Source organism: Streptopelia decaocto (assembly GCF_964273445.1).
Source record: "Streptopelia decaocto genome assembly, chromosome: 5".
NCBI classification, from domain to species: Eukaryota; Metazoa; Chordata; class Aves; order Columbiformes; family Columbidae; genus Streptopelia; species Streptopelia decaocto.
Window position 1 is genome coordinate 28044386 of NC_138659.1, and position 22172 is coordinate 28066557.

The window sequence follows — 22172 nt, forward strand, 5'->3', positions numbered from 1 at the left end:
AATGCAATTATCACCCTTTATCATCCACTTTTCTTAAAGTTACCATGTTCTTGCTGTACCAGTATGGAAAGTGGATGGGAACTGTTTTCACTAGTACAGACCAAGGCTCAATGGCATACACGGACAGCTGAAAATGTAGAGCTACTCTTGCATTTTCGTCTTAGACTTTTAGTGAGTACGCATTAACGCTCCAGAGCTTTTAACTGGTGTGCAGCAGTGCGCTGGGTCATTTCAGTCCAAAAAAAAATCACATCGACTTGTTTAGAACTTTAAGAAGTGGTGAGGCTGAAAAAGGAGGTGCCTCGATTAAAAATAAAGGAACGAAACAAATCATCAGGTATATAGAGAAAGCAATTAGGAGCAGAGAAAACAAAACACAACCAAAGCAATGAATGAAACAGACCAGGAAACCCTGTAACCATGGCATGCTATGGAGAGGGTTCTGGAAGCCAGGCAAAATGACACTTGATTAACAAGAATTTACCCAAGGGTGAGAGAAAGAGAGGGAAAGAAAGACGAAGAGAAAGGGAGAGAAAAAAGCAAGGGAGTCTTCCCTCCAGCCCAAGTATTTCAGAAACTATACCCCGCCACCTACTTTAAGCAGCCAAGTCACTTTATTGCAAACAGTCGACTTCGTTATGAGGTGTACTTATGAGATCCTGCTGATTATCATAATATAAGAGTGTTGTGGGGAGGGGAAGGGAAGAGGTTAACATCCATAAGGCACATAACAAGGAGCTGGGGTTTGGACTGTATACGTTATTTACCTTTTTGCTCCACTTCTATTTTAAGCATCGGAAGGAAAATAAAAAAGTGCAAGGAAAAAAGAAAGAAGATTAACATAAATTGACTATTAATCTAGAGATTAAATTAGTAACAGACGCTAAATATAGGGAGAATAAGAACTGCACTATATTGGATAAAGAGAAACAGACAACAGGAAAACCTAGCAGGAGAGAGATTCTACGGTTACACAAGTGAACACGGATCAATCATTTTAGTAGATTAAGGAGGCAATACAGATATGTTGGCATGTAGCTTCACTTAGTGAACCTGAATAAATAATGAATGACTTTACTAATGCATGCTATACATACTTTTCTTCTTCTCCAAGCATAAAGCTATCAAGTTGGTTTTTAAGTGACACATTAATTTATCATATATGTGCAAGTGCACATATACATATTATATTAATTAGATGTGTGCTTATTAAACCTTCCCCCATCTTTGCCCCAGACATTCCTCTGCTTTTCTTTCTTGTAAAGAAAGCAGCTTGCATCCTTTAGCTGTCCTTAGGATTTATTTTTTTCCTTGAATGTTAATCTTGAGAACTTTTGCCACTTCTTAGTCTATAACTGTAAAATCAGACTAGAAGGAATAAGCAAAACATCTAGAAAAAAGAAGCAAAAGCACAGTAAGCAAGAGGAAAAGAGAAGAAAAAGAATACCATTTAGCTCATTCAGATATTCTCCAGCATTATCGACTAAGCCCGAAACAGCAAGCTAGTATGCAAGGACAGTCATTCTAAGTGTTTAAAACAAGTATCCATCCCACCACTGTACATAGAAAATATAAACCCAACCCGATTAACAACGCTTTATTACTATAGCAATTTTTCCCCAAGGAAGTTTTAAGGAACATATTACAGAAAGACGTCTAGCTCAAGTCCAGCTAGTAAATAGCTTTCCAATAATTATTTGCAATAAAATCTATTTCATATACTCAGTAGCCTTTGAAATATGCTCCCTCAGTTTCATAAAATGACCTGGAAAATGACAAATGGACCAATCTGTGTAACAGTAGCTGCTGATACCAAGGAAGTGTATCAAAACTATTTGCACAGCTATTACATTTCCAGTATTACCCTGAAGAACGTATTTGTATGTTTCATATGAAGTTTTGGATTTTCAGTTTCATTTAACAGAATTACATATTATTATTTTGAGAGAACGGTATTGGCTGAGCTGATCTAGCATTTCTTCAGGGAACAATTCCAAAACCTTACGGTGGAGTGGGAGGGGGAAAGTATTCTCAAGATGAGCAGTAGTTTTCCTAGCCTTTGTTCTTTTATAAATCTTTAGGTAAAATACTTGTTTTTCTGTAATTTGTAATTCTTGGGTTATCCAAGCAAACACAAGATGTATTCTGAGGTGAATTCTGGGTTTCACAATCAGTGTTAATGACTTTCAGAAGATCTTGTTTGTGAACTTTTATGCATGAGTCTATTCCTCGCCAAAGAGCAATATTGATATTGTACCTGCTTAGAATTAGTAATAGGAGAGGGAAAAAAGATAGGGATAACTGAAATCATTACTGGCACGTCTGCTCTGCATGCATTGGTGTACAGCTGCACATTTTTCAGGGACAGATGGGCTTATTGAAATAAACAAATGCTGCAAAGTCCAATCAATACAGACAGAGAATAAAACACTTTAAAATGTTTTCTATTGAATTCCTGAGTCCAAAAAAGCCTTAAAATAAAAATGCACAGATGTACAAAATGGTACTTTTCATATTCTTCTTTATAAAAGGGCTGACTTCTGTTACTCAAAGTGCCGACATATATTGTGCAGCATAATTGAGAAAAATGTCAAGTATGGTACCCTCAATTTCTTTGTAATTTAATCAATAACACTCTTATTTTAAGACAAAGAAATGCCTATCAAATTTGTCTGAAATTTTAGTTTTGTTGAAGATCAACTGAGTATCTCAATAGATTTTTTTTTTTTTGCTAAAGAGGATCAGGAAAACATCAGCAACAGGTCTACACTTTAAGATGCAAAAAAAGTAAGCTTTGCATTAAGTACTTTCTTATGAGGGTGATAAATACAGAACCCAGAGAGAGCTCCAGCACTACGTATGATCAGCAAAGCAGCTACGTACTTCTGGAAGGCAGCAAGACATAGAGGAGCTCATAAACTGCATTTTGTACAAGGATGACACCAACTCCAGTGTGTAAGAACTCCCAGCGTTCACCACAAAACCTGGTATGGTTGCTGTTTGTCATCGTTCATGGACTGAAAGGTGTCACAGCGAGACACAGCAAGTTTTGCAGTCTTGCCGTAACTGAAGATGAAGTTCAGAAAAAGTAAGAACCGTAACTGAACTTTGGTTAGTAGTGCTGTGATCACCAAAAACCTCCCTTCCTAGACCCACAAAAGCCTCAGCCACCTTCCTAATAAGTCTGTTATTCTGGGACAGCTGCTATCTGCAAACCTAATTATTTCAGGCATTCCGTACGTTTAGATACGGAGCACTGGAACAAGTAAAGGAAAAAAGAATTAGGCTCGATAACTCGAGTTTATCAGGTGTCAAAAAAGAAGGGACTTGGAAAACTACCACGATAGGCTTTGTGGGACAGGGAAAAAAGATGGTCAACAATCAAAACTGCTACTGAAGCACAATGTGGTTTGAAATCAAACTTCAAAACTGATTTTGGTAACTGTCCATCTTTTTGATAATTGCTGGTAATGACAGGTGATACCTCTTACAGTTCTGGAACTGGGCACAGTGTCATCGCTGTACATGCTGCAGCTGACAAACTCCACAACTTATAGACTTGGAAAGACAAGAAGTATCCAGAATCCTGAGTTATGATATACACAGAATTATGCAATTAAAAGGTAGATCAATGCAATTGACAGTGAGCAAAAACAAACATTTTAAAAGTAGAATAACTACATGTTAGAGTACAGGGTAGGCCGCGCTGTGGCACTGTACTTCTGAAAACTGGAAAAGAAAAGATTCCTGTAGACAGCAATACCCAATCAGTAGAACATATCCATACTTGTCTTCCTAAAACAGCATAAAAAATTATGTTTGAACATTATTTGCATTGCACTTTTTCTCTACGAGCTAGCCTACTGGAACTGGAAGCATGACGTCTTGTCATTTGACTGACCTCATGGTTTGGAATCAGATGCACTGCCCTCTTTCTGAGAATTTGGGAATGAAAACAGTGCTAAAGTAAAAGTGGTCTTTGTGGAACAAAACTTTGGTTAGATTGGGGTGAGACATCACTTCTCAAAAGTGGCACGAGAAGAATGGTTACAACAAGCCACCGATACTACACACAGGAGGAATGGTACTAGGGATCACTGTATGCAGTAGGCTTCCAATCCTACAAATGGTACAGAAAAAAAAATCAGCAAGCAACCATTTCACAATGACACAGCAGAAATGAAGAAAAAACAGATGATCTGTGTTTGGCCTTTAACAACAGGGAAGGTTCAACGTGGTAAAGCAGTACAATGTAGTATTCCAGTTTAAGAAGTCTAAATTTTAAAACTGTGGAGGAACCAGCATGGACACTTTTGACATAGCTTTGCTTATGCCCAAACTTATTTCCTTTGGTTTTGGATATATACTGTCATCACAGTGTTTTTGCATCTCAGACCTGGCCTGTTTCCTGTACCAACAGAAAATGTGACTTTAGTTAAGGATTACTGCAGATCAAGAGATTCACACTTAATAGTAACTTAAGGGAACGATCAGTGCACTGCTCAAATTCCATTGCAAACACAGCTATTGCTCTGTTGAGTTACAGGACGAGGGAGAAGTCACTGCAAAGAATGACCTTACAAGAAAGCAAAACCAGTTAAAAGTGTCGAATCTGCAGAACTTTTAGAAGCATGCATACATGTCAATGAAAAAAGCATTAATTATTGTAAGGAAATAAGAAGTATGTCGAAAGCTAGTGAATTCTGGCATTAGAAAGAATATAGTACAAAACTGCTGAAGCAGCCACGACTTCAAATTTTTCTACGTCAGTACGATTTCAGCAAAAAATATCTGTTTTTGCAGCTGATTCAAGGCACAATTCGTATTTTCTCTTAACATAAAAAAAAGGAACACTTACTTCTCACTCTTTTTCCCATTGTTTTTATTAACCAAGTTTTAGTAACTTATTGATGAATTATTCACTCTGAATCTGCGCTCACTTACGGATGTGCCCCTGAAGCGCAAAGTCCTCTTACAATGTCCCCCAACCAGGGCATTGGCCTTGGAGTGTCAGTGTTGGGTTTTGCCGTGCACCCAAAGTCACCACAACAGCAGGTAGTCTTTCAAGTAGATCATGATTAAAATTTAAGTCAATTCCTGCTTTAGAAGTCTGTGAGCCAAGCCAATTTGTCAGCAACTGGTAGCGGGCAAAAGTACAAATTTCTATCTGGCCTGCTGAATAGCTAATTCGAGTTTGTTTTCTGGAAAAACAGCAGCCTTAAAAGCCAAACACTTAAGAACACAGACAGACACTTGGCCAGCATCACACCATGGCTTCCTTCCACACTTGGTGAAGCTAATTGGAGGCCCTAGTCTGCAAGTGCTCTGCATGCATAATGGGTCCGTGGGCCATAAACATATGCTGCTTTTCCATGTAACAGCACTCCAGCTTTAATTGTGAGGGCCAGAGGAAGTGAACAAGAATAAAAAGATTATACTTACTGTAAGGAACACATTCATACTGAACTTCTAGATATTTGTATGTTCCAGGACAAGGATCAGGAAACACATCTGACCCAGTAACTACTATACACTGTGTTCGGTTGTTGCACCTGTAATGGGAAAAGAAAGCAAAGCTAATTAATTTAAAATTACATTTAATTTGCAAGTTCATACTAAAGTACTATATGCAGTGTTAACTCACTTCACACTTGGGCAGTCCAATCCATAAGACAATAAAGTTAATTAATACTGGATCAGTCAAAGGCCATAAATAAGGCGTCAAGACAGTATTTCAGTTCAGGATTTATGCTTTTAAATTTAGAGTTTGATGCTATCTCAAATGTCACTCATTCCCACTGGTAGATATAGCTGTTGCAAATGTATACTGATTTGATACTACTAATTCAATAAAATGAAAGCAAAGTGCAAAGATAATACAAAATATAAAAATGTTTAATTTTCAATAATGTACAATAACACAAATGAGGAATTCCTTCCATCTTTAGAGATATACATAGTGGTGAATGCTTTTACATTGTCGTTGTGATTCAAGGAAATGATGATTTTGGTTGGAAGAGTTGTTGCAGACAAAGAGCATTAGCATTTCTATTTTAATTATTTTAAGAGCAATTGCACTCTAAGCTTCTCTGTCAGGTTACAGGAAAAGGTAAAGAATGACTGATAAAATAAGAGACACAGTTAAAAAGAACTACAAGAAAATTAATTAAAATGTATTTTAGAAAATACTAAATACTGAAACATATGTATGATTTACTTAACAATGGAAGCCAGTGCATTTTGATACAAAGAATTTTATTAAAATGCCTCTAACCACAAGGGTCTACTGAATTCAATGGTTTTTGAAGGTGTGGGGTTTTGTTTTGCTCTTTTTTTTTTTAATCATAATAATAATAAATTTTAGACCACTATTTATTTTTCCAGGAGGGAAAAAAAAAAGCTTGGAAGTTAAAAATAGGAAAACAATCACATAACCCTTAAGAGATGGTCAAAATGTAATACAGACAAAATAGTCAGAAGGAAGTAGAAGAAAAGAAAGAGAAGGTCAGGGAGTTTGGTGGTTAAAACAAAAAGAGCTTGGCTGATCTTCTCAGGGGTTAGTTTTGTTTGTCAGCAAACTGAATAACACAAGTCTGAACTTAAGTAATAGTCTAGCCTTTGACTCCAGCTGTACATCAACTTCTCTATTGCCCTACTACTTCCCACACTCCCTCAATACCACATCCCAAGCTAAAATAATCTATCTTGTATCAATGGCTTTCCACAGCTGTACATTGCCAACAGGTATAAGAATAATTCACACTACCTCATTAAAGGCAGAGTAAACACACTTGAAGAACTCTTACATGAAGCACTTTTTATATATTAGCAAATTAGCACAGAGCTGGTCAGGACATACTGTGCCTCTTGCTAAGCAAACTCGGGAACAACAACAACTTTTCTGACTTTATCATTTCCTTTCCTTTCCCCTGTTCTTTTCTCCGTTCTCTGTTCTTTTCTTATTTTTTCTTGTTTTTTTTTGGTTTTTTTTTAACTACTTCTTTCTAGCCTTATAAGCCTCATAATTGCAAAACAAATTGGAAATAGCCACATATTTCTGTATACAAGCACAACCACGGGGACAGACGGATGGTGAAGAATTCACCCATCACCTCTGTGCTGCTTGTGGAAGGGACTTGAAAGGATTTTGAGGCAGGTCTCCTGTACAGCCACCGCTCAGGTCCCCCCCACCACTGCCAACAGCACCGCTGCCCCCCGCAAAGGCTCGCGCTGTCTGCTCAGGAGCCTGGAACAAGCGTGATGTCACCGATGGCTTTCAGAGACATGCTGAGGTGGTGAAATCTGCATTCAACTTGCAGACAAAATCCCTGTACTGAACCTGTAACACTGAAAGTGTACAATAGAGCCACTTCTTTGTGCTCACACGAAGGTCAAGTGCTGCTCTCGTGTGTGTTGCGTAGGAGGAGGCTGCAGAAGTAGCAGACGGCAACATGGCCCAAAACCTCCAAAGCACCTCTGCGCTAAGCCCCGTATGGGTTTTTTATGCCCCACGTACCTCAGGCCAGACTAACCAACATGAGAAAACCTTGGTTGTAAGATATTGTAATTAATTTCTTTAAACTTCTTTCTGTCTCTTTAGTAAAAACCTTATGCTGAAGCCAAAATAATTCCTACAAAAAGACTTTTTTGTAGGGCATCACTCAGTATAATGGTTTCCACAGCTCTGAGCTGTATGAAAATTTCATTTTACACTTGAATAAGTGGCAATTAAGAGAGAGATATTGATTTGTTACAAAATAAAACGGATACATATTGGGAGAAATTGCTTGAGAATGAAACTGATGAAGGTCATATTAGCTGTCGAAAAAAGTGTTACTAGCAGCATTTGTAAAGCTTACGGAAAAGATGGACTCTTGCCTCCCTATGAAAACTTGTTGTCTTCTCTTTTGTTTTCCCCCGGTGAAAGACTCATAAGTTTGCCATCAGTCAGGACACTGAGAAGCATTTCATGCTAGCTCATATCAAAATGACGTAGATCAATAATAATTCAGAAGAAAATGCTGTAGCTTTTTCTTTGTACAGTAAGTGCCAGCGTCAAACTTCAGGCACTGAGTGACACAGGTAGATGCTGACCTAAAAGCTATTGACTGTTTCTTTTATGCAAGACTTGTTATCCAGATGGTGACCTTTGGCTCATCTTTGGCCAAAATGACAAAGACCCAACTCCACAGCAATAGTGCACGGCAGTGCTGTAAAGCACAACACCAACACCTCCCCAAGAACTGCAATTACTTGGATAACTTAATGAATACAAGTCTTTGGGCTTTAAGTCGTAGCTCTTTACATCCACATCACTGATTTTGCTCCATTGCTAGCTGCATTTTATAAAACATGACTAACTTTCCAATAAGGTTCTGATTTTATAAACCTTTGACGTTTCCAATTAAAGACACCTGGTTAAGATATTCATATGTAAAAACCTGAAATTTCAGATAACTATTTTTTACATACTTAGGGGTCACATTTCAATTCCAGTGAAACCTTCACCAACACCTGAGAGCAACTACAGCAGCTGTCAATCCCAATTCATGAGCTACAAAGAAGAGGTGAAGAGCAAGTGGACTTTGTAGAGGTAGTTCTGAGACAACCAATTCAAGGAATTTACACTACTGCAATTTGTTCTCTGGACAAATCAAAGTCTTGTCTGCTGCATGTTTGTTTGTTTTGTTTGGTACGGGGTTATTTTTGTTCGTTTGGTTTTCCTTCTTCCCCTTCCCCTGTAAAACCAGCCATACTAACTTCTCTATTAGTTACTGGCCTACAGTCCTGCTGCTGCCTTCGAAGACCATTTTACAAACTCATAAAGGTTTCAGCTGACCTTCTCTAAGACAAGAAACACTGAATTCTCTCTGGTATTTTGGACAAAAGATACTTCACTCTCCATAAAATAGCACTAAACAGCAGATTATCCTACATGGCTACACACTGTCAAAGCTACCACATCACTGCTATAGCAGAGCTTCAGCATTTTGAGAAACCTTCACCCTTAGAAGCGCTATGGCCAGTGACAAGGATATCAGACGGTTACAGCCTGCAACTCAATCCTGGGACCCACTGTCATTCCTTTATGCAATGGGCAATGCCTGAGTGCAGCCGCTTCATGGGATTCTCCAAAACACGACTGTAGTGGAAATAAAGTCTGCAAATTTAAGAAGAAAAAAAAAAAGGGGGGGTTCCAGTGGTTGCAATCTAGTGTTTGTAGGTTTTAAGTAACATTTAAATGTTCTGTAATCTAATCAACCACATAAGTCTCTAGCATATGTTAAAATACGCAAATTCTCAGGGTTTAATGTAAAATCTTAAAATTCATATGATCTCACACCAAGAAATATCTGCACACTTAAGACATTCACAATATTCACAAAGATATATGATACAATGACTTTGTCATTTACAAGGAAATAAAGCAGATCTGCTCTATACAAATTCAATAACAGTTGATTTAGAAAAGGTAACGTAGGAATTAAATTTGAAACCCTAGTTAGGAAAAGACTAACTGTGGCACCAAAGGAATGATAATTCAGGTGCCGGTGCTGGCAGTAGCAAGACTTCTGCAAGGGGAAAGGGAGGAACTGTCCCTGTTCTCAGCAATGCAAGGAGCAATTGTGTCCTCTAACACTTGTTTCTTCAGTATTCTAGTATGAATGAAGAAAGGTTGCATTTTCATAATGCGGATGCATCACTTGGAGTAATCTAAAAATCAAATGGAGTGTTTAATTAACAGTTATAGTACAATGTCTGAACTCCTTTCACCTCAGGAAGACGACTGTGCAAATGAGGAATGGCCCTTTCAGATTTCACATGAACACAGGAAGAAAAGGAGAGTGAAGCAGCTCCAGCGAGGCTGGTAGCAAGCGCCTCCTGCTCCCGGTGTAGCCACGTCCCTGCTGCATCCACCCCCCTGTTCGCAGCTTTAAGGACGACTGTATTTTCAATGATAATTTGTTTGCATTTCAACTCTAATCTTGATTTGTACAATTCCCAACAAACTGCTTTTGCTTCTTTTTTTTATTATCTCATGCTCATTATTGCACTTTTCCACGTGCAATGTATGGAGATGAGATTCCATGTGCAATCTATTGTGTGAGGTGTTTTAATCAATAATCTTGTTCTGCTGATTAAGCAGTGGCTTCTGTTTTGGCAAGATAACATTAGTTTCTACTGTCATGCTCCAAAAGCTATTGGGAATCTTCAGCAGATCATTAGATATGCTACAATAAAGCTCTGGTACATTCTCTTTTCTTTCTTAAATTACTTCTTCACTGTCCTATCATTCCCCGTCACCACTGGCACTGCATTATTATTACAGCTCCCCTGAAACTTGCACTAGAGCGATGTCTCCAGGCCATAGGATGCCATTTTCAATTGAAGCTTCTGCTTGAAAATATAAATTAAGAAAATTTCATTATCTCCTGCCAAGGGCCATTATTCACCACTGTTCTAAGGAAGATTAAAAATGCAAAATCTATGGACTTGAACAAATACTCCGGCATTAAAATGAAAAGCACAGTGTATCATGACTGGACCAGAAAGTGAAGTACTGGAATGTGAGAAGCAGATTGTGGCAAGACGTGAGCATTATGTGGATCAAACAGACTGACTGAGGGCAGAGGTCGTCTTTATGGGTAAGTCACATCAGTCACATAGATACACGCAGTTCCTTTCAAAGTGGTTTGCAAAGTTATGCAGGAAATAATGTCCACATTGCAATTTATCCTTCAAATGCTTTTGTTTTGCATACATAACTTTGCCAAAGACAGTAACATAAAAGAAACATCAATGTTATTTTGAAAAGGATATGCGTTAATCTCTAGCCAGAAATGGGCTATCACAATAATTTTGGGTATTCCTCATTCGGCATTTCTGTGAATGCAGTGTTTCATTAAGTAAGGGAAAACTGGCAAACACAGAAAACAGTCACGTGTACTTTAAAAAAAAAATAGTATAAAGCCATGTAAAATAAATAAAATTCATTTAGAATAAAATTGTCAATACATTAAAACAAAAACAAAACACCACTATCTCGGTATGTTTTGAAACTTCTGAGTCAGATCTGACAATATTTCTCTTTCAGCATATTGATTAAATACTTAAAAGCTAGCATGATGACATGTTCCTGCATATCGCCTGCAGCAACCTGCTTAAACACCACTTGAAGCACGTAAACTCTGAGTTGTAGCACTACATATTCCATATGGTCTTCTTGTTCCTTATTCACCCAGGGTAAGCTGCAGTCTGAGTAAAGAGAGATGGGAATGTGGGATGACTACACTTCGTGTATCGACTTTTAACAACACCATATATTAAATGGAAAAAATCTTGCACCTCTTTACCCAGAGTAAATGGCTGTCTTTACATATGTATTCCTAATGGTCTACAACTGCCACACAAGATGCGTCTGCTTTTGTATGCGTATTTGTTAGACCTCCACTCCTGTTACTAAACTCAGAGTTACATATGTATGAGGATATCAGATATTACTTAAATGCTATGTTTTGTTAATTTGGTTTTGGAAAGCATGTACAAAACTTACATAACAAAACAGCCAGAGAACAGAAGTTTTATTTTAGGGGTGTGGAGATACATACATATGCACACACACATACCACAGTAGATAAAATTATTTGAAGGAATGTATTTAAATCCTGAGTTTCAAATTCACCTCACAAGAAATACATTATTACATACTGAAACCTAATGAGTTAGCAAATTGGGCCTAACCAAAGCCTGAAAAAAAGACCTGATAAAAAGACCCAGCCTTGCTATAAAGCCCTGATTTGTAGCAGCATTGTCTGGCCATCGCTGCCACGTCCCACATGCTCCCCCAGCCCCAGTGAGCCCACGCATCCCTACAGAGCCGCTGCTCCCTGCACACACACGTTTTCATGATCTAAGAAAAAAATGGGAGATGCATGAGCATGTACGAAAGCAGAATTTGGCCATAAGTATTGTGTGTAAATGCTGGAGATCTTCCCGTGACCGCTAAATCTGCAAGGCATGCTAGAAATTGGTTTGAAAACTCACAATCCAGCCTTGGGATTTTCTATCCACTTGGCAACGTCACCACTACAGCAATAAACCTAGTGGCTTTGGACTAAAATATTTGTGGGGGAAAAGCTTGAGAAAATTATTTCTCCTTTCTTTTTAAATAGAATATTGATGATTTGTTGAATCTCCCTAATTACTGAGTAAACATGACATAAGGAAGCCAAATGGTATATAATTAATATTGTAGAACAAGGTGCACCACAGTGTTGTTTCCGTTTCCCTAATAAATACGCAATAATATTTAATTGTGTTTTCTTTATACAATGTAATCTTGTGAGAGTCTACCGGTACGCATTAAGGATGAAAACTCCAAATAGACAATAAAACACAACAGAAAATATGCAACTCCCACAGGCCCTTTCTTACGATTACCCAGTTTGATTCACTGTCAATGCACGTGTATCAGATTCGTATGGCAAAGTATTTTAACAGTTATTTCTTGCTTTCAACCTCTTCTCACAATTTTAATACTTTTAGTAATGACCCATTTGCCTTTTAGTATTCATGTTCTTTAAGTTTAAAGCAGTAACTGTTAAAAAGACAAATCTTCTCACTTATATCTAAGCTCACATCAGAGATATTTTTTTTGCTTTATCTTGGTAGTTTTTTAAGTGCTTTTATAATCCCATTTCCTATCCCCACTTCTTTCTACCATGTATGTGAAAGGCTTACTAGACCTACCAGAGCCTGTGAGGAGTGGACTGTAACACAAGGACAGGAAAACTAGATATTAAAAGATGCAATGAGGTGTGCAAAGTAAACGGAGCAATCTCCCGGTGAGGTTTGCGTAGGTGCAAGCCAAACCCATATTTCTAACAATATGAAGTGGAAGAGACCTGCTTTTTAGGGAAAATATTTCTAATGCAACCCCACCTGAGGAAGAAGAAATGGAAATAAAGTCATATTCATAATCTTGTCATATTATTTATGTGTCTGCATATTTACAAGCAAAATGCAGCATGAGATTACAGGCAGGGCATGTTTTAGTACACCAAGTAAGCCAAGCAGATCCGCGCTGCTGAAAAGTAATCAGTTCAAAAGATCCAATTAAATGTTTTACCATTTAGACAAAATAAATAGCCTGAGGCTATGCTTATTTACTAATGAAACTTTAGTAGTGCAGCACCGTAATATCTGAGCAATTTACACAGATTATTCACACTGGGTGAGCGTGAGTGCAGCATCACGCCTTGTGGGTTGAGCAGGTTTCAGGGGAGAAACACAGGGCTGAGTAATAATATCAGAGACTTATGAAGTGGCGTTTATTTCTGAGGCACAGTGCTAGAGCAGAGTGTAGAGGAAATCCAAGCCAAAATCCTGAAGCACAGTGTCTGATCCTGAGGCATAACATTGCAAGAGACTTGCTGCAGAAGAGACTCCCAGGTAGAGAGCACAGGATAAGAGTAAAAACCCTTTGAACTCTTTTTTCCACCACTGTCAATATTTTTTATCCATGGTTTGGCATTTAGAATAATAATGTGGTTAAAATTATGTAATTTAAGACAGCTTCGGAGTCATTATTAAATGAGTAACTTGAAGAACTGCAATATTGGAAAAGTGTAGCTTTATCCTTCCTATTAATTTGTACAGATCTTAAATAAATTTTTAAAAATCACCCGCTTTAATTACTAAAATAAGGTATTTCAAATGACAGGTGTGACTTGTTAGTGCAACTTCTGAAATGTAGAAGCCTTGGTACACTTTGATTGCTCATGCTTTGACTGGACCTCCAGGTCAACACAAATTCAGCTTGACTCACTGTGGGTCTCCTGAATTTAAAACAGCTCTTCTGTCTGCAGAAATGCATATTCAACATAAACATACCTTTGCTCTAACAGGAAATTAAGACTTAGTAATGTACAGAACTGGCCACTGAGGCAACATGATTTCACAGGGTTCTTTGGTTTCCCTCTACAATGGACAATTTCAAATTGGGGGTGTGGTGGGGGCAACCCTACCTGAACTTTAACACACGCATTCTCCTTGGATAATTAAAAAAAATATTATAGCCTGTATCAATTAGGAGCAATTATTTATAAAAATGTTCACCTATTGCAGTTTGCATATAGAAAAATGATCACATTTTTAACAAGGGAAATGGGAAATCGCTATGGGATGCCCTACTTAGATTAAATTAGCAAGAAACCTGTTATCAGACCATATAAAAGATACACCATAATAAGACGTGACCTTGCAGAACCTTGGAGCCAATCTGTGATTTTTTCCCCCTGTAACCTTCCTAATTATCTGCAAAGTTACAGACCCTTTTGTGGCAGGTTATTTTTCTGTGAATAGTGAGGGGTTTTGGGCTTTTAAATATTTAATTAGTCTTCTGATATGAGAATTGCTGCACATGCCAACTGCTTCGATTTTCAAACTGTGTTCATCCTAATTATGTTCAGATTTAGATTGGTCATCCCAAACCTCTCACTCTTGTAATTATTTACTCCTTAAAGATCATTCAGCGGAGAAATATTTTTCACCCTTATGGCTCTTTCTTTCCACAAATGGCTTTTCTGGTCCGTTAATTACCCACTCAGAGGATTAGAGTTTGAAATAATGCAAGAGATCCTGCATGTAAGATGAGTTTTACAGGGTGAAAAAGAATAAATTGTTTTTTTGTAAACTTGCCTTGGGGAATATCTCCTTTTTTGGTTGTAATTTTCATCAACAGAGGCCATGTGCCCACCACTGCACAACCACCAATTCCACAGGGCTACGGAGTGACTCATTTCTATGGCTCAACAGAACGCGAAGCAAAATGCTGAGCAAGAAGCCAAAAGACAACTTGCTTATTTTACGAGCTTTATAAAAGCACAATCTGCTAGCAAGCTGGTACAGTCCTTTTTCTCACAATTTTTAATGCTGATTTCATGGCTTTAAAGCTATATATATTTAACTGATAACTAATGATTAAATTACAACTTTTCCTATTTCATCTGCTGATTTTTTCCAGGAGTGCTGTCCCTTGGTAGGTCTTTAATCAACTCTGTAACAGTGGTGTCATTTCCTATTAAACTGGGTCTGAGAGTCCTCACTACAAGTACTTTCTTTTCTTCCGAGAGGAATGCCTGTCACAAAAGCACTGTTATTCATTACCCACAGTGATGTCTGCATCTAATTATCATCCGGAAGGCTTGCAAGGCTTCCAGGTATAGGACTTCCCGTGCAAAAGTATCCTTCTACTCTAAATGGGAAAGCACAATTCCACTTTCTTTGGGATTTGAAGTTAAGGGATCGAGCTAGTGATTTGAGCTGCACATCCTCTGATTCCTGGGAATTCCGGTTTTAAGCCCAACAAAGTTTAGGGGCCTGCTCTTGTTTGCTCGTTTTCACATCTGCAAAAAACCTGCATATTCTGCGCTTGGTTTTGACACAAGTCAAACAGATTCAACTCTGTAAAAAATACATCAGGAAATTCACTGGCTTGACTCTGACAACGCACGGATAATCTTTAATTGTGCCAAAAATATTCACAATCTAATCCTTTTATCAAATTGTCTACCACTGAAGGAGTCTCATGTGCCTGCACAATTAAAAACCCCATGTTAGCCATACATAATACTGTATTGCATTTGATGCAAATCCTTTTCTATTGAAATAAGCACTGGGCTGACAGCAGGAAGTGGCTGATAAGAAAGTAACAAGGCATTTCTGATGGCATTCATGATAACTGAGCACTAACTCATATGTGTTCTGTCTACAGCACATTACCCATAAGTGCTCCTGTTTTAAATGCAATTCCAGGAGGTGTTCTTTTGCTGGATCTCTGTCACAAAGACAGCAAAATTATCTAAGAAAACTAAATATAAGTAAATGACATTTTTCATAGCCACCAGTGATGCTGGCACTAGAATAACAGACGGAACGCAATATCAGTGCTACTACATCCTAAATGAGAATACACTGACATCTTCATGAGACCAATAGTAATTGAGTTCAATGCTGGTAAGACATTCAGTAAACAGGGAGAGGTTATGGGTTCAGAACCATCATGTCGTTGTTACGCTTACAACTCAGCCTAAGTTAACGTATCAAATAGCAGAAACGGAGCACAAAATCTTGAGTTATGGTGAAACAACATTTTTACAGTGTTGGAAAAATGTGCGCATTAAATCAATTTCAAAATTGCTCCATCATATCGCTATGTATCACAATAAGCATGATAGCTGAGAAGCAATGAACAGTAAGGTTAAGTATAAGATTGCTACCAAGAAAGGAATACAGACACATTTGCACATACCACGACAGAATACGTGTCTTGCCAGATGAAACATACAGCTCCCTGTCATTAAGAAGTAGTGAGACTTCTTCCTCTAAGGTGCTTGAACTGCATGGCTTTGGTCAGAGCAGCTTGCTCAATGAAATTATTCTGCTACCTCATTTCTTTTAATTATGTTACAGGACCTGCTTTGTGTGTGTGCACGCATGTGTGTATGTGCTAGAAGAAACCGAAATTCCAAGGTTCCGATAGCTACCGTATTACAGTGAAAACCTGAAAAAAAACACGGCTCTCAATAGTAAATTTGTAGTAAAGATTCTGCACTGCAAACATATTATAAAGCAGCTTTGACACGGAAAAATTCTACGTGACAAGAACCTTTCCTCCCCATTGATGCATCTACAGCAAGCTAAAAATATACAGAATACTGAGTATTCAGTCTATGTAACACTCTTAAGACTGCATTAACTTCATTGCAGTAACTTGTTTTATAGGCTCAGTTCATCGTGACCTATAAAATGTTGGGCTGAAGTGCTTTAAATATCTGCTAACACCATGTGCAAGCCTGGGAGTACAAGGCACTGTGCTGTGAAGCGGCAAAGACAGCGCTCTTCTGAGAAAGCGGCACGCACTCTTATGTCACTGAGATAAACAGGGTAAGCACACTAAATAATGTATGAAACAGGCAGCCAATCTTCACAGAAAAAAGGAATTCTAGCTGAATTCTTTGTTTGATTTTATTTTACCAGTATGACATTGTTTTTTAACGTTGCTTCTTAAAAACATAAAGTTGACTATCATACTAAATTAAAGAACACACACGCACAAACGCCTTTCACTCAGAGTTATTATATAAAAGCAAAAAAAAAAAGACCTCTTTCACTTGTGGCCATAGAATTTTGCTAATTATGGTTCTGCAATATGTAGAAAATAAAATGCAAATAAGGGAAATGCGAAGAGGGGAATTAACTATGTCTTTCAGTAATCATGGCCCACTTATTAAGCAATTAGATTGCCATTGTATTATTACAGAGGATAAAACAAATGCTGTAAAATACTGCTAGTGCTTGTATCTTTGATCCTTAAAACTTTGCCATTTCAGTAACCTCATTAATGTCAAAATGCCATGAATATGGCCACCCCTTTTTAGATGGTATAGCCTGGGCACAGGCAGAGTCTATAGGATTCAATAAAGAAGTTTTTTCTTGTTGAATTCAACTAAAAAGCTTAATTGAGACACAAAGGTTAGAAGGCTCTTTTTATTATAAGTAGGAGATTATACTGTAACAGGAGGAAATTTCCAAAATATGAGATTTGCTCATTTCTATACTACTCTTTAGCTACTTTTTAATTTTTAAACCCGTGTTACTCTTCTATTCCTTTCCTCTCAATTAAACAGCTTCACTGTAATAATGTTTAAATTCTATTTCCTTTGTGTTACTAATGAAAACTTTTCACTTTCATCGCTGCTGCTGACTTTGTAACACTAAAAAGTAGTCATAATTTACTTACACATCTTTAATTCATATTAATCCGTCCTAATTTACGATCTATACCCTGCTCTGCCTATCTTCATGTACCTTTTCCATGTCAGTTCTGTTTACTAAGTGATATTCAACAGATTTCCTATAGTGCAATGAACCTTAACAGGCAGCTTTTAATTGCCTCACACAGGAAACCACATCACTATTAATTCCACAGCAACAGTATAAAATAAAACTATTGCTTCTCAGACTCTAGAGCAATTAGACCTCTCGGCTATTTGGCTAACTCTGCTTCATGATACCCAGTGCAGTTAATTATATTTTTTGATGTTAATAGTCTCTGTCAGTTTCAAGCATAACTCCTCTTTGATGAATATTTAAATTATATTTGAATAAAAAAATAATCTTGGTTACATTTCATATTCAGCAGTCATCACAGCGTAATAAAGGTCTCCTCAGCAAGGGCTGAGATAAATGGCTATATGAACACATGTATAAAGCCCTAAATCAATTTATCAGATAATGTAGCTGTTTTGGCTAAGTATTATAGAGGATATATTGGGGTGGGAGGAATTAATAGGCTTCAATTATTACAGTATTATTCTATATGAACTAAATTGGGCACAGTAATATGTAAGTAAATCAGAATTTATTAATAATAAAGTTCTAAGTACAACTGGACTAGGAACTTATCTTGGCTAGACTAGAAATTTGAAAATATAAAAAATTCATACAAACTTGTCCAAGAGAACACAAAATTCAACTGAACGGTACTGAAGGTTAAGCAATGTTGTCTCAGTTGAGTTCTCAAAAACATTATTAAATTATGAAGAGATAATTACATATCCAAAACATATAGTAAATTATTAACTTTAGGATAAACAGTATGCACACCTAGTAGAGCCTATTTCAGCAATCAGAAAAAAAAAAAAAAACAAGGAAAATCAGAAGCTAAAGCATGTATTTTATCTGATGCTCAAATATACAAGAAACAGTGTATAATACTTAAAAATTTATGTATACATATGTATACTTATTTAGATTTATTTTCACCCATGAACAGCAAGGAAAGGCTGATGAATATGTATATGCTACTCTGTCAGGTAAGATACACACCGACTTAAGTAGGATTTGATGGTGTTTTTGCCAATAATAAAGGAAAGTAAACAACTTAAATATAAGATATGAAAACACTACATAAAATAACAAGCTACACCCTGGTAAAATAATGAATCCAATCTTTTTTTGAAGTAAACTAAATCTACATTTTAAATGTCATTAGTCGGCATCAATGATCCTTTTGTTGTTTTCTTTGTAGCTTGTCCAAAGCCATGACTACAGCAATGCCCGTTATGTGCTTGCACATGTGTAATTTCTTCTGCAGAAAATACCAGAACACACTGCAAAAAGATCATCGAGTACCACTGACAGCTATTTCACCTTCCCCGACTGCTTAGAACCTCGTACTATGAGGCTTTGTATTTAATTTACTAAGTAATACCACGATGGAACTAACCCATTAATAAACCCCCCTATTTTTAATGAGTAACCAGACCTACTACTTTCATATTAAGAATTAATGATAGTGAAAATGCACAATGCCAGATAAGGTTCTTCTCAGTCGTGGGTATTGCTCTTTTCTTCTGTAATAAAGCCAAGAACTACGGTATGCTTCATGAATATTCTAGGCTATATGATTACGCCGAGCTCAGGAAAACAGGCTACGTGTATTTCTGCTTTTTTCTTTACATTTGAGTCATAACTAAGTCTTGTGACTAACACATAGAAAACAAGACAAAACAAAACAAAAATCAATCTGGCCATGGCCCGGTATTGTGAAAAGCTTAGTTTAAAAATAAAGAGCATTTTAAGCTTCTGCTACATCAAAATATTCACAGGGGTTACTGCCGTACTAAGACCTACGTCTGTTTCAGAGGAGTAGAAGCCTTCATTTTCAAAAGATGTTTAAAAAAAGATATCCAGTTTTGATAATCTTGTGTGGTAAATGTTTTGGGAAGCAGTTGTCAGCAAGCTGAAACAGAAACTGCTGGCATGCTGAAGCAAAAGGATTTCGTACATGAGATCAGCACCAGCACCGCAGCAACCCTGAGGTGCATCAATTCCGAAAACGCATCTCAGCCGTGCCATCCTACCATCAATGTCGGTGTTTCTCTGACACAAAAAGTACAGATACGCAAGCTCTATATTTAGTCAGTATTGGAAAAAGGTGAGGTATATCTCTCATTCTAAGACACTGTTCGCTACATAAGGCATTTAGCAAAGGGAGGCGATCTTCAGCTGCGGAAGGAAAAGCAGGGACAGCAGCAGGGGTCAGCAGAGCCCTTGCCTGAGCCCCGCAGACCCCGCAGGAAGGCGCCATGCCCACCGGAATGGGGCACGGGATTAAATCCTGCCCGTGAAAACTGTTTTAAATCACACTAAGAATTGCAAATCTGAAGCGTAGTAGTTTAAACGCTGAATCAACCGTGAGCCCTGTCCCAGGAAGCTGTTTTTGAGGCACTAAAATGCTGCTTTGTGGAATTCTTGCAAAGGCTGGAATTCAGCTCTGCAGTGATCCCACAGCAGGTTTTGCCTTCTACCAGCAAAGACACCCTGGATGAGGTTTGCTTTTGGCTAGACCTTTTCACTCCGGTAAGTGAGATTAGTCAGTTGTAGGAGATTTATCCACTATCCATCCAAGCCTGGAGTCCAGAAGATTTTTTCTATTTACCCACATTATGGAACAGACCAAACTTGTTTTCAGTTGAAAGGATGCTAATACAGTATGACAAGGTTTCCTCTACAGACCTGGCAAGCAGGAACAAGACAGAGGGCTTGAGAGATGTGTCTTCTTCAGAGAATTCGTTTTGTTTTCTTTCAAAAATGTCTCATTCTCATTTATATATAGGATTTTTCAAAAATGACATATTTGTTGGACATGCGAATGGGCAGAAAAGAATGAACGTCTCTGTTCTCCCGCTCTCCCGTTGGGACGGATTAAGAAAACACTAAAGTCTCAGGAGAAGGAATGGATACGCTGCTGCCTTCAGCTCTCCCTCGATCGCTCGGTGGGGCAGGAGGCACTCCGCTTACATTTGGAAGACCCTCCATAAGCGCAGCTGTCTCGCAGAGAGATGATGGACGTAACAGGTTAAGAGCATTACCATGTGAGAAAAGTTCATGGTAACCAAAACCCCAGCATGAACTCTTCACTGGTGTCGTGATGGACATGGTAATTGAAGGTACATGTGTTGCATGTGCTATAGATACGCCAGGATACGTGCAACAGAAAAAACACTCACTGCTGAAGAGGATGTATTTCCCTTTTAATCCCTTTGCTGCAGCTATGTTTTAAAAGAGAAGGGTATTTTTAAAAGGTAAAATTCCCTAAGTTCATCTGTTATAGCTAATATATTTATGCTTACATATTATAATGAGGTTTGCTTTGTTTACGCATATTTTAAAAGCAAAATGATACTGACTAAATATATTTAGTGAAGAGCACACAAAGCTATCATGATAGCATTAATTGTGGGTGAAAATAGAACTGAGGCCATTCCATAGTGCACGATTGATGTAACCTCCTTCATGTTGCAGGTAAAAATTAATCTGAATGTATCAACTGTGGGCTTGTATTTTTTAAAGTCTCTGGTTTTAAACGTCCTGAATTTTTCCTTTTTTCAGTGATCACAACTACATTCAGTATCAGAACACAGATCACAAGTTCTTATTTAAAACTTCAAGGTATTTTAGACTTTATGAGGAAGGAGACAATGTTTTCTTTCTGAAGTTAATATTAATTTGTCTGTCAACCTTAAATACTTGAATTTTTCCTAAGTAAATGATTCCAAAGATTCAGAGTTAGTACGCTGCATTTTCTTTAAATACAAAACATTAATTTTATACAAGCCACACCAACAGGATTAACTGCAAATTACACAAAAAATAAGGTGCACGTATTGGAATGAACCTGTTTTTTTTTAATATTTGACTTCTCAAGATTAAAAATTATATTATTCAAAAGTATTATCTGTCACTCTACCCAAGTATTTATTTAAACACACAGGGATCACAAAAGACAGACATGGCATCTAAACTTTCAACCAGGAACTTTTCCTAAACAAAAAGTTTAGGACTAGGAAAAACGATTCCTACTAAAAAAAAAAGCCTAATTTTAATTCAGCAGAGAATTGTCCCAGCATGCGAAACTGCTTCTTAGCAGGTTATTGTTCCACTATAAAATTACATACAAAATATGCCTTTGTATTGGAAATGTATTTTAAGTTATGTATTTACAAATACTTTAAAATACTTGTTATTATTTTAAGCTAATAAAACAGAATTCCAAACACCATGTGGTATCTAGGAATTACTTAGTGAGTGCCCTAACAAAACCC

The 22172-nt window shown here is 37.5% G+C and overlaps 1 protein-coding gene across 18 annotated transcripts in view; it reads right to left on the reverse strand.

The window, feature by feature from the left end:
* Positions 1-22172, reverse strand: part of ADGRL2 (adhesion G protein-coupled receptor L2) — a 169346-nt gene that overhangs the window by 46141 nt on the left and 101033 nt on the right. For all 18 annotated transcript variants that reach the window (XR_014184094.1, XR_014184095.1, XR_014184096.1 and 15 more), the window contains one exon: positions 5443-5552. Coding sequence is in view for 15 of the 18 variants with exons in the window: in XM_082053209.1 (XP_081909335.1) it covers positions 5443-5552 (110 nt within the window). In the remaining 3 variants the exon portion in view is untranslated. The remainder of the gene's footprint in view (positions 1-5442; positions 5553-22172) is intronic.